Consider the following 15,320-nt stretch of genomic DNA (forward strand, 5'->3'; position numbering starts at 1 on the left):
AGATTTCAAATTACAAACAGCTGGGGAAAGGAGGGAAGACTATAAAAATAAAAGATCGTAAATTGTTTTTTCAAAGAAAGCTTAGGATCTTTCAGTTAAGACATTAATACTAATGAAAATAACAACTGTAACTACCATTTACTGAACACTAAGCCACATATTACGCTAAACATTTACATAAGTTATCTCACAGGATCCTCAAAAAAAAAAAAAAAGAAGAAACAGAAACAAAAACCTATGACGTACATATTACTCTCCCCACTTTTTGTTTTAAATTTATTTGAGAGAGTGAGAGAGAGTGCATGCGAGCACAAAAGGTGTGAGGGTCAGAGGGAGAAGCAGACTCCCCACTGAGCAGGGAGCCCCCCAGTCTCCCGGATCATGACCTGAGCCAAAGGCAGACGCTTAACAGCTAAGCCACCCAGGCGCCTCACTCTCCCCACTTTAAAAAGCTTTAAGTTGGGATTCAAGCTCAGGTCTCTTTGATAACAAAGCCTACACTCTTAATACCAGACTTCCTTCCAGAAGACTCATGTGAATTTGAAAATTAAGTGTAAAAACACTGCTTTCCTTCAAATGGTCATGCCTCTTTTTAAATGACTTTTTAAAAATACTACTTACCAATCTACTAAATCCTCCGTAAAGTATACAAAACCCTCCTTGATAATCAGAGAGATCTACAAAGCCTTCAATATTTCTATAGTCATAGGAACAGAGGACTTTGTTGGTTGCAGGATTAATTTGGTCAAAGCCTCCAGGAGTTACTTCTAAAATGACAGGTTTTCTTGTATCACTCCAGTGATGTTTATAGCAGTTATATCTCTGGAGAGAGAAATAATACTACTTTTAGGTTCATATTTAAGCTTACCATGAAATAAAGTTACAGTTAATATATCAGTCACTGCTAAAACAACTAGAAATCTAAACAACGTTGTAAATATTTAGAGCTACTATCCAAATTGTTAAAAACATTAATTTTAGCTATTTGGAGGTTTGTATTTAAGTAAGAATGTTCACTCAAACTGAAGATACTATATGCTTTTTAAATTAACAAAGGTTTGGGTTACAATATTTTGTGAAACAATTTTGAGTCAGTCTTATGCAAATCTATAAAAAAAGAAAGAAAGAAAAGTAAGTCCTAAAAGAAATGTTACTCTGAAAGTTTTATTGGGAATAAAGATTTCAACTTTTATTGATGGATTCTTTTAATTCAATTTACATATAGAAAAGAGGTAAGTCACATTTTGGGGAAGTTACAGTGTTCAGTTTAAACAATCTGAGCTGGTTCAGTATGTAATATAGATTTTCTTTCTACACACACAAAAATGCTGAAGCCTCAGTTGGACCTTAGGCTTTTCTAATCACAACAATGGAGAGTTATAAATTTGATTGCATTACCAAGTAAAATTCCACTAAATAATAACATTCCTTTGTAAATTAAGGTACCTAGTATCAGAAATGATTAGAATGGTCAACATCATTTACTACCCAGTTTGTTTTATTCTTACAAAGAAAAAAAAGGTTTAGGTGAGGCTGCTAACCAAAATGTTATGATACAAGAGAAAATAATTTAAAATAAAGACAAAATGAGGCAAGAGAAAAGTAACCAAGTGTCAGATGTGAAATGAATATCCCCTCACCCACCCAAAAAGTCCACAAAGTTTTCTACCCAACAATATGAAGAGGAACACATGGTCAGTTACAGTACTCTTCAGGTAAAAGTAAATTGGTTGCTCAGGAGTACAACTATTTCTAATACTGAAATGAGAGAAATTCTCTCGTAGGTATTCAGAAAAGTGAGTAAGGCATTAAATAATAAACGCCTCCACGACACCCCAACACTAAACCCAGCAATGAGCCTCAGTTTGGCTCAGCATCATATGACATCAAGTCCCCTCAGCATTACTGATCGATGGTATAATAATGCACATTATAGTTCCATAAAAGGAATTCTGGAGAAAGACAAAGGGCCTACATTCACCCAAGAATATATTTAGAACCTTTATTCTGAACTAAAGGTGCCACTTCTCTCCAGAAGAAGGGAAGCCACAAAAATGGTGGTGCTTTTCCAAACTACGCTTGCTTGCATGCTCCAACCCACTCTGCAGGATAGTCTCTATTCACTCCAGCTGATAATCAACTGTCATAATGAGATGTGCTGACAGAAACACATCATTATCCCTCAGGATTGTAGAAGCCAAAAGAGAGAGACTTAGAGATCTGATTTAGAGTACATCTAGGGACAACTGAAGACCTGAGGGTCAAATTCAATTTATGCAAGAGTATTCACCAGCAGAGCATTTGGGGGAGGAAGAGGTGCCATTTATTCCTGATTAAAACTAGACAGACTTTCAGGCAATCTTTTAGAGACACTGTTTCCACCTCAGTTTTGAAAAGTATTAAGTGGCTGAAGTTAACTGATATAAAGGGAAGCTTATAAACAAAATCTAAAAGTATGTTTTTGGAAGCAGTTCTTTTCCAAACAGATGAGGAATACAGAAAACTCAACTGCTGACATAAAGTAATTAAAATAAGCATACCAAATTACAATTTATAGAAATCTGACTGTGGCTCATGAGAACAAGAAAGAAGCAGCTTGCCAACTGCCATTAATCTATTTTAAATGGCTCCTGAGCAGCCAGTCAGTTGCTTGACCTGAGATCTGTGAGGTTTCTGGGATGCTAAAACTAGCAGCAGAACATCCATAGAAAGGATGCGGGCTTAAAAAAACAGAGAAATGATGCTGCCAGCTTCTCAGAATTCAGTTCTTGCCTTTTACCAGAAGCCAGAGTTCTGAAGAGTGCTACCAGTTTAGGCATTATTCTGCCCCTGTCCCTGTAAAAGCAATACCTTCTCATGGACAGAAATTTGGTATTTCAAGGGAGTGAGAAAAGCATAAACTCCCATCTCCCCTCGTCAGAAGTCTCTGATTTAGTTTAAATGCTATTGTAACATGACTAGAGAACGCCTGAGAAAGTTATGAAGATTCTAATAAGCACCCGTGACTTCCCCAAAGCTGCCAGTGCACCATGCAAAGCCTTACTAGCAGCCAGATCCAGTGTAAGAAAATATAAGACAGTTTTGATATACCCCAAACTTCTTAAAACCTTAATACTTCTGAAATAGGAAAATCCTACACCAAACAACTAGTGCATGTTCCAACAGGTATTATCCACAGTGTGATGCTTACTGTTGCTGTTTAGAATATTGAATAAAGAGCACCTGAATGGTTATAGCAACGGTTTTAATGTTCCATAGTTCTGCCTGAAAACTTCTTCTCCAACCATCAACATTAACAGTCATAAATCTAATTCCTCATGTTGGAGTTTGCTATTAAACTACATTCATCTCTCACATAGTGCCACAAAACATTAAACGATAATTCCTTTTTTCCCCTTTAGCTTTGCCGTAAAAGAAGCACACAGATCACAAAATGATTTCTATAATAATGGGCAACATTAGAATAGAAACAGGTATTAATAAGGTAAAATACTTGCCCTTCCTGTGATTTTTCCTTCTGAGAAATCAGTTCTAAATCTCTGAAAAAGAAAACAATCACAGTTTATGACAATAGACTGGTAAGGAAGACTCACGGTTCAGTCCTTTCTATCTAAAACATGTAAAATCTCAACTTGATAACCTTGATATTAAATATTATTGATGTTATAGTTTAAGATTGTTCAATAAAAAATGTGTGGAGCTTCACTGAAAAACAAGACAGATTAGACATACAACTGCTCTGCTCTGTATATGCGCTTACTAAGTCTAAACGCTAATTAAATAGATTTTTCAGTTAGAGAAAGTGAAAGTTTCACAGAATCAAGTTAACAGTCAATAAGAAAAAATAAGCAGTGTGGGAAAAAAAGCTCAGAACATTAACATCTGTACTTTAATGTAACGGTTTCATTTAAAAAAAAAAGAAATTTAGCTTATTAACATGGAACTGTTCTTACCAATGCTTCTGTAAGAAGTTCTGTTCTGTGCTCTGTAGAAAATTTTAAAGTTTCTGACTTTTTCCCACTGCCTTTACGAAATGTGAGGTTGAATTCTGTTCCTTGTCCTTTTCCAACGGGACTGATGCTGCAAATGTCTCCATAAGGCCACTAACAAAAAGAAAAATTCTTCCAACTGATGCTGTATTAAATACTATTTTTACTACTTTAATTTCACAATCATGGATTAAATGAGAAAAATCTTACAAAATAATACAGAGGCCTAGAAGATGTTATATCTTATAGTAATTCCATAACAAATTCTTTTAAAGGTTTTCAGTTATCAGAGACAACAATAAAAATCCCACCTGTATTTCATTTTTAATGATTAATGACTAATCCAAAGCAATTAAAATACATAAAAGTGAAAAGAAGCGAGGAATAAAATTTTATGATTACCTACAGATCTGTTAAAACAGACAAAAAGGAATCTGTAAAACATGACTAATTTAGAATTAAAAATAAGCTAGAAAATATTTAATTTTGTTTACTTATCCATATTCAAGTTGGTTTTGCCTTTATAAACAGTAATCCTACTTCTATGACAAGTATTTTCCAACCACTGCACTGTGACTTAATTTATGTATGCCTTTATTGCAGTTCCTATAGTCTTTAAAATTATAAAGAACTAATGCACCAATTTACATAAAAGAGATGGCTAAATCAAAAGCAACATATCAAAAAGTTATTATACTTAGAGCCTAGAAAAAAACATTTGTCACCACCCTCTTTTATTTACTTATTTTTGGTACTCAGCATGAAGTATTCTATAAGCGTATCGATATCTTTCAAAGTTGACTTCTCTACCTAAAATACTGATTTCAGGCCAAGGAAATCATGGGTCATTACCTGGCTTTTAAAATTCAAATGGAGTTCAAAAAATGCCTAACAGCTTCTAACATGATTACCTGATTTGTTACTTCTAAGGTATTGGGATTATATGTAGTAATCGCATGGGTTCCAACTGAAAAGACACGCTTATACCTACAAAGAAAGACAAGTACTTAAATTTAGTCTTAAAGAAACATTTTATAATAAAATATATGATATTAACACAAAAGGAATATTTGAACAAATAGAAATGTATCAGTTGATTAATGCTAACTAAATATAGTTTAGTTTTATATTCTAAAGTGTTATTAAAACCTACCCACCACCACTCACTTTACTGTTAACTAGTGATCCGTAAGTAGAGAAGTAGGACCTATGCAAGCTTGAGTTGTTAGTATACATGAAGTTAAAATACTGCCTGAAAATGCCAAGATTCTAAATGGGAAAATTTTATTAAAAACAACAACACTATACACTAATTCTTTAAAAATATGCTTTCAACAAAACCATGATGCAAAGAAAGGAAAAGCTATGGCCTGCAACTGGTCAGTCACAGCAATATTCTGGAATCGTAATAATTTCTACTTAAGTAAGTACCTATTACATTTAAGTGTTGCAATTTTATAGAAGTAGGAAGCCTACACCACAACAGGCAATTTTCACTTCTCACTTCACTTCATATCTAAGGAGAAAAATCACTTGGATATCAATAATCCTTTAGGAGAAGAATTCATAATGATAAAAATAGAACCTGAATCAGAAAAACTTAAAAATAAAGAATTAGTTCTTTAAACATAAAATACATAAAACATCAGCTAGTCTAAGAAAACACAAAAACAAAATTAAGGATATATAAGAATTTATAATCATAGATACAGAAGAAATAATGATGTAACTCTACACAGATAAATTTGAAGTTACAAATAAATCAATCCCTATATAGAAGAATTTAAGAAAGCTGCAAAGAATTACAACCTACAGAAGCACCACAGCTCAAACAAGAAGATGAACCTTAAAGGAACAGGTAAGTCCCAAGCTTCTTAAGTTGTTCCAAGAAACAGACTAAGGACAGTTCCTCAATTCTTTTAGTGATAACCAAAATCTGGTAAGACAACACAAAAAGAAAAAAAGATACACAATCTATTTTTTTAAATAAATATTAGCAATAAGAATCAAGTAACTCGGGGCGCCTGGGTGGCTCAGTCGGTTAAGCTCTGTCTTCAGCTCAGGTCATGATCCCAGGGTCCTGGAATCAAGCCCCACATCAGGTTCCTTACTCAGTGGGGAGTCTGCTTCTCCCTCTGCCTGCCGCTCCCCCTGACTGTACTCTCTCTGTCAAATAAATAAAATCTTAAAAAAAAAAAAAAAAAAGAGAATCAAGTAGCTTATGAAAATATTAGTACACCATGACCAAAGAAGGTTCATTTTAGGAAAACAGAGTTCAATATTAGAAAAATCTGTTAATATAATTGGTCATATTTAATGAAGTATCTATTTGTATTTTAGTTAAGAGATTTTTAAATTACCAAAACTGGACGTTAAATACAATCAAATGCCTTTTTGATATCTAAGGAAATCATGTTTTTCTGCTTTAAACTACTAATACTAAAAAGACATACATACCTTAAACAAATAGCCATTATCAGACTTGAGGGTAACATACTAGAAGGATTTCCACTGAGATCAAGAGAGATCTTTCACAACTTAATTTTTCTATTTCCATTTTTTTCTAATTAGTATATTACATAATAAAAATGATGACGTTATCTCCATTTGGGGAAAAAAATGACAGATTTTATTAATCTTTACCATATAGTCATTAAAAAAGTACTGCCATATTACAAATATTTTTTTCACATGTCTAAAATGGAGTGGGAAATGATCAAAAGAATGAAACTACCTTCTTCTAACATAAAAACATTCATTTGCTGCTTTCTAAAGCCAGGTGAGGGTTGAGAGATTGGTGAAGTACATGAGGATTAACCTAAACAGCTAAAAAGTCTCAGAACTTCAGAGGCTTTATCAATTAACAGGGACAAATAAGATCTTGTTGAAGACTGCACAATGAAATAAAAAATCACAAATTCTAACTTTCAGAATCATCTGGAGAGTCAAACATGCCAATTTTTATAATCCTGAAATGAAACTACAGAATGTGTTTATTTTACTTTGGGAGCAAAAGTAGAAGAATTAAATGCCTGAAATGTTTCCAGTGTCAACTAACGTCACATTCAAAGTCTTAAAAGATCTCAGCTAAGAAGATATTCTTTTCAATTCTAAACTAATTTCCTCCACACAACTAAAGACCTTCTAACATCTTTCTCATGTACTTTGTTGTCTAGATCAGTGCCGTGCAAAAGAACTTTCCAAAAAGATGGAAACGTTCTATATCTACACTGTCTAATGAGGTAGCCATGAGCCACATGTAGCTACTGAGCACTTGAAATGTGGCTAATGCAAGTGAATTTTAAATTTTATTTATATTTAATTACTTTAAATTTAAAGTCACAGCTGGTTAGTGACTACCATAACTGGAGAGAGCACATTCTAGATCCTTCAGCAAAAGGATCCTGAAGTTAAGTGCCCACTGGCCCCAAAATACTGTCGTCAAGACTAGTAAACTCAGACCTATCTCTCAGACAAAATACTGGGCTCTACAGCCTCCCTAAGAAGAAAGCTATAAGGAAATTCTTAAGAGAATTCTCTTCTATTCTCCTCTCTCCCCCTTCCATGAGAGCTGCCCTTACCTCTGTCCTCTAGAATGGCCGCTGCACTTTCTTTAAGTATAGAACAAATACTTCTAGGTCATTAAAAATTTACACCTTTACAAGCAGCCCTAAACCTTCAAAGATTACCTGTAAAGCCTCCTTAGATATCAGATTTAGAGATTAAAATCTAAATGATCCCACATGTATGGTATGTTAGTCACAACACTTGCAAACTTAAGATTTTTTTTGTATCTTTTACTAAGTCACTGGTGTCCTAAGTCATAAAGGACAAAGATTCCCTAAGTTCAAGGGGGTACCATGTCTTCATTATCTTGAAATTCTAACTCCTCACACAGGACCCAGCACTGCATACAGCACATGCTCAGTGTTTGTCAAATAGCTAAATAGGCCAATCTATCCAATCATACATCAACATGCATTCAAATCTATGATCTGCTCATTTACTCTTGTTTTTAAAACAGAATATATGTCAGATAGCAACTAATTTCACACTAGTTTTTCAATCTTAACCAGTGTGACATCAGGAAATGACTAAGGTCTTATTTTTATGAAATACTCCCATTTTATTTGCTATCTGCAAAGAGAAAATGCCATTTATAAATTATAATTTGCTGTTCTTATGGGTTTGAGATAAATTTGCTGGCTAATTCCTTAAAATTATCATACTAAAAGTTCTTATAAAATATAGCTATATTAAAACCAAGTAACAAAAGGAACAAAGACTAAAGTAAACAAAATGTATGAGAAATTTATGACAGATGATGCCATCTATATAATATGAAGAAATGTAAAGGCAAACACCTTTTCCCCCAACTGAGAAATTAATAATCATTATTGACTTTACTTATTGCACTTGTTTCCATTTTACTCAGCAACTAAAGTCACACAAATCATTAAATGCCTATAGGGAATAAGGGATTTTCTTCCATCAAGTTTTCATAACTCACAGATTTATTCTAATATGACAGCTTAATAAATAATATAATTTACATTACCCATGAATTCTAATGTTATTTAGAATCAGGAAACTAAAGCTCTTTAAATAAAAAAACATATTTGGGGCACCTTTTCTAATGGGGCATTTTGCTCCCATAACAATTGGTAAAGATAAGAACAAGTAAAAAGGTGCTGATGATATTGCTGACAGAGATAAGAAAGATCATCTGAAACAAAAGCTGGGGATGTAATCTTGTTTTGAATATGACAGGTGATGTTCAGATTTTTTTAACAGACTAAACTTACATTAACTTACATTAAAATGAACACTCCTGTATTATTCTAATTCCTGCAGATAAAAATATGTTATGCCATACTTTTTTTTTTTTTTTTTTAAAGTAGGCTCCACACCCAGCATGGAACCAGTGCAGGGCTTGAAAAGAAAGTAATGTTGAATGTTCTCTATTTTGAGAGTTGAATGGTAATGAAATTTTGTGCAGAAGAATATTGTGATGGTGGTATTTTTGGAGCATCTATTGACACTATTGTACATGTCTAATTAATACATGCTAGTTAAGAGTATTCAAGTCTGGAATTAACTTTCAAACGATGACTGACAGGTATCATATCTCTTAACTACTCTGAAGTTCATTTCAGATGTCTGAATTAGTTAATAATAAATAAAATGTTGGGAGGGGCGCCTGGGTGGCCAGACTCTTGATATCAGCTCGGGTCATGATCTCAGGGTTATGAAATCTAGCCCGAATCAGACTCCCCACTGGGTGTTGAGTCTGCTTAAGATTCTCTCTCTCCCTCTCCCCCCCACCTCTCCCTCTCTCTCACAACTCTCTCAAAACAGAAAATTCAACATTACTTTCTTTTTGTAAAGTACAGAAAAAGCTTATGTTTACTATAAACTAATGGTTCTCAAATTTCTTGAGGTCATAAAACCTTTGCGTATTACTTTTAAAGTTAAGAACCTCCCATCCAAGTACTAACCAGGCCCGACCCTGCTTAGCTCCCGAGAACAGATGAGATCAGGCACATTTAGGGTGGCATGGCTGTAGACTTAAAGTTAAGACCCTCAATCCTTTCAGTAGATAAGTCTATGCAGTGGGCCTCAAATAAGCCAAAAAGATCTAATCAGAGTTGGAAGACAAGCTTTTATGTTACCTAGCCTAACCCCCATAACATATAGCTTGAACCTTTATAGTACCCTGGGCAAAGGTGGCTAGTTTTAATTTTCATTACTGGTGCAAGGGAACTAACTAACTTTCCTTAAGAGTAATTCTTTTTTTTTTTTTTTTCCAGTACTGCAGATACTAACCATTGTTCCTTAGAATTATATTCTTACCCACAAATTTCACCTGCTGGTTCAAGTTCTGTCTTTCAGCTTCTCATAGGATATAATAATTTTTCTGCCAACCAGACTTTCACTTTGAATCCTCTTTCCTAAGCTGAACACCCTAGTTCCTTCGATCATTTTAAAATAAGTTTTGGCTACCAATGTCTAAGAAGCGGTTAGGATTCTCACAGAACCTAGGGTTTTTCTGTTTACTATTAAAAGCTTCACAATCCAGTTACTTGAATTACAATTTTAGTCCACCAAATAATGAAACTAAGGATGACTGCAGTACAAGATTTCTCAAAGAGTTAGGAGATCAATGGTAAGCAATGCTGAAGGAGGCAAAACAGCTTACTAATTTAGCCCACCAGCTCTGGAGTCACTACCTGGGTTCGAATACTATCTGGACTATTCACTTTCTATGTATCCTCTGATAATTTGCTTAACCTCTCTAAGCTTCAGTTTCTCCAACTGAAAGATGTGGATAGTATATATATCTATTTCATAATGTGAGGATTAAAAGAAATAATCCATGTAAAGTATTTGTCACTTGCTATTTATAATCAATAAATGTTAACTATTCTTCTTGCTATTATTCTGCTGAGTAACGGGGGGAGGGGTTCAAAACTCCAGTAGAGTAACTGAATTAATTATAATTAGTACCATTATGCTTCCAGTAACCATAACTGCTAAATCCATACCTAACACATAGAACAAAATAACGGGCAAAGTGATCATTCCTATGCCTATGATACCAGGATACTCTGATTCTGGTCAAACTCCACTTGAAAGATGAGTTTCACCTGAGATGACTCACATCAGAAGTTGTATTCCTCAGAAAAGAGGAAGAAGGAATGTATAGCACATACTCTCTCTGCAATTATCTATCCCAGTAACTCAGTAAGAAAATGTCCCGTTTCTTTCAGGGGAACTAAACCACATCCCATGAAATGTAAGGGCTTAAATTTCATGATGCAAGGTCTGTATTTTTTCCAGCTCAGATAGAGCTGTTTTTAAAAATATTTTTAATTTTTAGGGACACCTGGGTGGCTCAATCGGTTAAGCGGCTGCCTTCGGCCCAGGTCATGATCCCAGCGTCCTGGGATCGAGTCCCACATCGGGCTCCTTGCTCAGCGGGCAGCCTGCTTCTCCCTCTCTCTCCCTCTGCTTGTGCTCTGTCAAATAAATAAAATCTTTAAAAAAAAAAAAAATTTTTTTTTTTTAATTTTTAGAGCAGTTTTAGGTTCACAGCAAGATTATGCCAAAGGTACAGAGACTTCCCAAATACTCCCTGTCCCCACCCATGCACAGCCTCCCTTATTATCAAATTCTCCACCCACCACAGTGGTACATACATTTGTTTAATTGCTGAACCTATACTGACACATCATTTTCAACCCAAGTCCAGTTTACATTAGGGTTCACTCCTGGTGTTGTACATTCTATGGGTCTGGACAAATGTATAAAGGCATGTATCCACCATTACAGTATCATACAGAGTAAGTTTCACTGCCCTAAAAATCCTTTGTGCTCCACCTTTTATCCCTCCCTCCTCCTTAAACCTTGGCAGCTACTCATCTTTTTACTGTCTCCAAAGTTCTGCCTATTCTGCAATGTCATGTAGTTGGAATTATACAATATGCAACCTTTTCAGACTGGCTTCTGTCAGTAATATGCATTTAAGTTTCTTTCATGTCTTTCCTAGCTTGATGGTTGATTTCATTTTGGCACTGAGTAATACTCATCATCTGCATGTACTACAGTTTATCTGTCCATTCACTTACTGATGGACATTCTGGTTGTTTCCAAGTTTTGGTGATTATACATAAAGGTGCTATAAACATCTGTGTGCAGGTTTTTGTGTGGATGTAATTTTCAACTCTTTTGGGTAAATACTACGGAGTGTGATTGCTGGATCATATGGTAAGAGGATGTTGAGTTTTGTAAGAAACCACCAAACGGTCTTCCAAAGTGGCTATACCATTTTGCATTCCCACCAGCAACGGATGGGAGTTCCCTTTGCTCCACATCCTTGTCAGCATTTGGCACTTCAGTGTTCTGGATTTTGGCCAATCCAATAAATGTGAGTAGTATCCCGACATTTGCATTTCCCTGATGACTGATGATGTGAAGCATCTTTTCATATGTTTGTCATCTGTATTTCTACTTTGGTGAGATCTCTGTTAAAGTCTTTGGCTCATTTTTTAATTGGGTTGTTGGTTTTCTTATTGTTGAGTTTTAAGGGTTCTTTGTATACTTTGAATAGTCCTTCATCAAATGTCTTTTACAAATATTTTCTCCCAGCTTGTTTTTACAGTCTCTTGACAGTGTCTTTTGCAGAGAAATTTTTAATTTTAATGAAGTCCAGCCGATCAATTCATTTTTTCATGGGTCACATCTTTGGTGTTGTATATAAAAAGTCATCACCAAACCCAAGAGTCATCTAGGTTTTCTCCCATGTTGTCTTTTTTCTTTTTTTTTTAAGATTTTATTTATTTGAGAGAGAGAGAATGAGAGACAGCACGAGAGGGAGGAGGGTCAGAGGGAGAAGCAGACTCCCCTCTGAGTGGGGAGCCCGATGTGGGACTCGATCCTGGGACTCCAGGATCATGACCTGAGCCGAAGGCAGTCGCTTAACCAACTGAGCCACCCAGGTGTCCTCCCATGTTATCTTTAAGACTTCTGTGTTTCACGTTTAGGTCAGTGACCCATTTTGAGTTAACTTCTGTGAAAAGTGTAAAGTCTGTGCCTAGATTCTTTTTTTTTTTTTTTTTTTTTTTTGCATGTGCATGTCCAGATGAAAAGACTATCTTTGCTCCTGGAGCTTGCTTTTAATACAACACTGTGTGTAAATACAAAATTCCCAAAAAGCAAATGCGTTATTATTTGCACTTCTGGATGAAAAATGTTCAAATCCCAGATTGCCTGATAATAAGCATAAAGAATTATATAAAGAAAACACAAAAACAGTTCAAGATGCACTCATCTGAGGTTTAGAGGCTGGCAGGGTCAAGAGCTAGATCAATAAAGCAAGGGAAAAAACACTCAGGATTTCTAGGATTATCAGAGTTGGTGACATTTGTAAATTCCAGATGGCTAAAGAGAGGAGTATCTCTTCTTTTGCAGGATTCTATTTCTACACATAAGAAAGGTATCAGAAATTTGCCAGCTTCACTTTCAGTTGACTTTCCTCTCAATTTCCTGTATCTAGTCACTACACAGACTGTATATGAATGTCATAAGCATCTGCCATTTAATTCCACAGACTGATTACCATATATCCATCCCAACGTATTAAAATCTAGTGCAGACACTAAAATGCTACTCTTAAATTCAGAGTATTTGCTACAATTAATGTATGCAAATACCAAAGTGATCCACAGGTAGATTTTATTTGTAATTTCCACCCAGAAAAAACTAAAAACCTACATTTTGAAAATCACCCTAAAGTTTCCCAAAGTGAATCTACACTTCTGCTTTAACTGAAATATATGCATTCTCCTTCCTATTAGAAATGGCTTGCTTAGGCCAAAAAGGAAACTTTGCTCTTCCGTGAAAGAAAGGTGCTTTTTACTCCTGAAATCTATTCGCCCTTCCTGTTCCTTCCAGAGCAAACATATAGTCATGTACTTTGCAAGTGGGAAAATGACAAGCATAGGAGAAAAGGCTACTTTGCCAGCTAAGGAGACTACACTAACCGTGAATAGACCTGAATTATTAAGAGTATGGAGTAGTGGCTGCAAAATGAGACACATGAAAACTATTACAGGGCGCCTGGGTGGCTCAGTTGGTTGGGCGACTGCCTTCGGCTCGGGTCATGATCCCAGGGTCCTGGGATCAAGCCCCGCATCGGGCTCCCTGCTCGGCGGGAAGCCTGCTTCTCCCTCTCCCACTCCCCCTGCTTGTGTTCCCTCTCTCGCTGTGTCTCTCTCTCTCAAATAAATGAATAGAATCTTTAAAAAAAAAGAAAACTATTACAAAGGTAATATGAAATAGGTCACATGAATATCCTCAACAGAAATATGTAAAAGAGGTTATTTTTAATTTAGAACATATCTAAATATATAGACATGTTTAATTTAGACATATACTTTTAACTTAGAAATACATAGAAAGAAAAATATTTCCTCATCTTTGCTGCCACTATCAATGTCATTTTTCTGAATGTTGGGCCTGGGTTAGCAGTATGTATGTAGGCATGAAGTCACTTAAAACTGAGGCCCTAAATCCCCAAAATCACATGTAGAATTTGTTGTAAATAGACTTATTTCTAGAGAAAGGATTCAATTAACAACTCTGAAACAATACAGAATTTTTAATGTTAGCCATTTGTTTTTTTGCATTAAGACTGATGAGGAATGCTTTAAAGTTAGATTAGAATTGGCCACATAAAATAGGTAAGTATAATAAAAATTTGAGTGCCACATAATAATTTACATTATTAATGAAATAACTATCACACTCTGGAAATGCAAGATCTTTCAAGAAGGTAAAAGCTTCAAGGTGTGTACATTAAAAACAACAAAATACTGTTGAAAGAAAATTTAAAAGATGTAAATAAATGGAAAGACATCCCACTTTCATGGATCAAGTCTCAATATTGTTATGGTGGCAATACTCCATTTGATCCACATATTTAATAAATTCCCTATCAAAATCCCAGCAGCCTTTTTTGTAAAATTGACTACCTGACTCTAAAATTCATACGGAAATGCAAGAGACCCAGAATAGCCCAATCTTGAAAACGAACAAAGCTGGAACCTCAAACTTCCTAGTTTTAAAACAGTACAAAGCTACAGTAATCAAGACAGTATAGCTCTGGCATAAGGTCAGGTATATAGATCAATGGGACAAAACTGGCAGTTCAGAAATAAGCCTTTACATTTATGGCCTATTATTTTTGACAAGAGTGCCAAAACAACTCAACGGGGAAAGAATCATCTTTTCAACAAATGATGCTGGGACAACTGGATATCCACATGCAAAAAGAATGAAGTTGCATCCCTATTTCACACTACAATAAAAATTAACCCAAAATCGAAGCTATAAAATTCTTAGAATATAGGAATAAATCTTTGAGACCTTGGATTAGGTAATGGCTTCTTAGATATGACACCAAAAGCACAAATCACAAAAGAAAAACAAACTGGATTTCATCAAAATCAAAAACCTTGTGCTTCAGGAGATAACCATCAAGAGTGAAAAGACAACCCACAAAATAGCAGAAAATATCTGCAAATCATGTATCTGATAAGCAACTTATATTCAGAATATATAATGAACTCCTACAACAATAAAAGGACAAATAACCCAAATAAAAAATGGATAAATTATTTGAATAGACATTTTGTGAAAAATATACAAATGGCCAACAAACACACAAAAAGATATTCAACATCTTAGTCATCAGGGAAATGCAAATTAAAACCACAACAAGGGATGCCTGGGTGGCTCAGTCAGTTAAGCATCCGACTGTTAGTTTCAGCT

The 15,320-nt window shown here is 35.0% G+C and overlaps 1 protein-coding gene across 3 annotated transcripts in view; it reads right to left on the reverse strand.

Moving 5' to 3' along the window:
• The window catches only part of DNAJC13 (DnaJ heat shock protein family (Hsp40) member C13), a 123,951-nt gene that overhangs the window by 85,927 nt on the left and 22,704 nt on the right, over positions 1-15,320 (reverse strand). For all 3 annotated transcript variants that reach the window (XM_064587774.1, XM_045903786.3, XM_045903785.3), the window contains 4 exons: positions 4,901-4,976; positions 3,954-4,103; positions 3,498-3,539; positions 622-822 (listed from right to left, as the gene is read on the reverse strand). In XM_064587774.1, coding sequence (XP_064443844.1) covers positions 622-822; positions 3,498-3,539; positions 3,954-4,103; positions 4,901-4,976 — 469 coding nt within the window. The remainder of the gene's footprint in view (positions 1-621; positions 823-3,497; positions 3,540-3,953; positions 4,104-4,900; positions 4,977-15,320) is intronic.

The sequence above is a fragment of the Mirounga angustirostris genome, unplaced genomic scaffold (assembly GCF_029215605.1).
Source record: "Mirounga angustirostris isolate CCGP_5_RB_7025 unplaced genomic scaffold, mMirAng1.0.hap1 SCAF_1, whole genome shotgun sequence".
Classification (NCBI taxonomy): Eukaryota; Metazoa; Chordata; class Mammalia; order Carnivora; family Phocidae; genus Mirounga; species Mirounga angustirostris.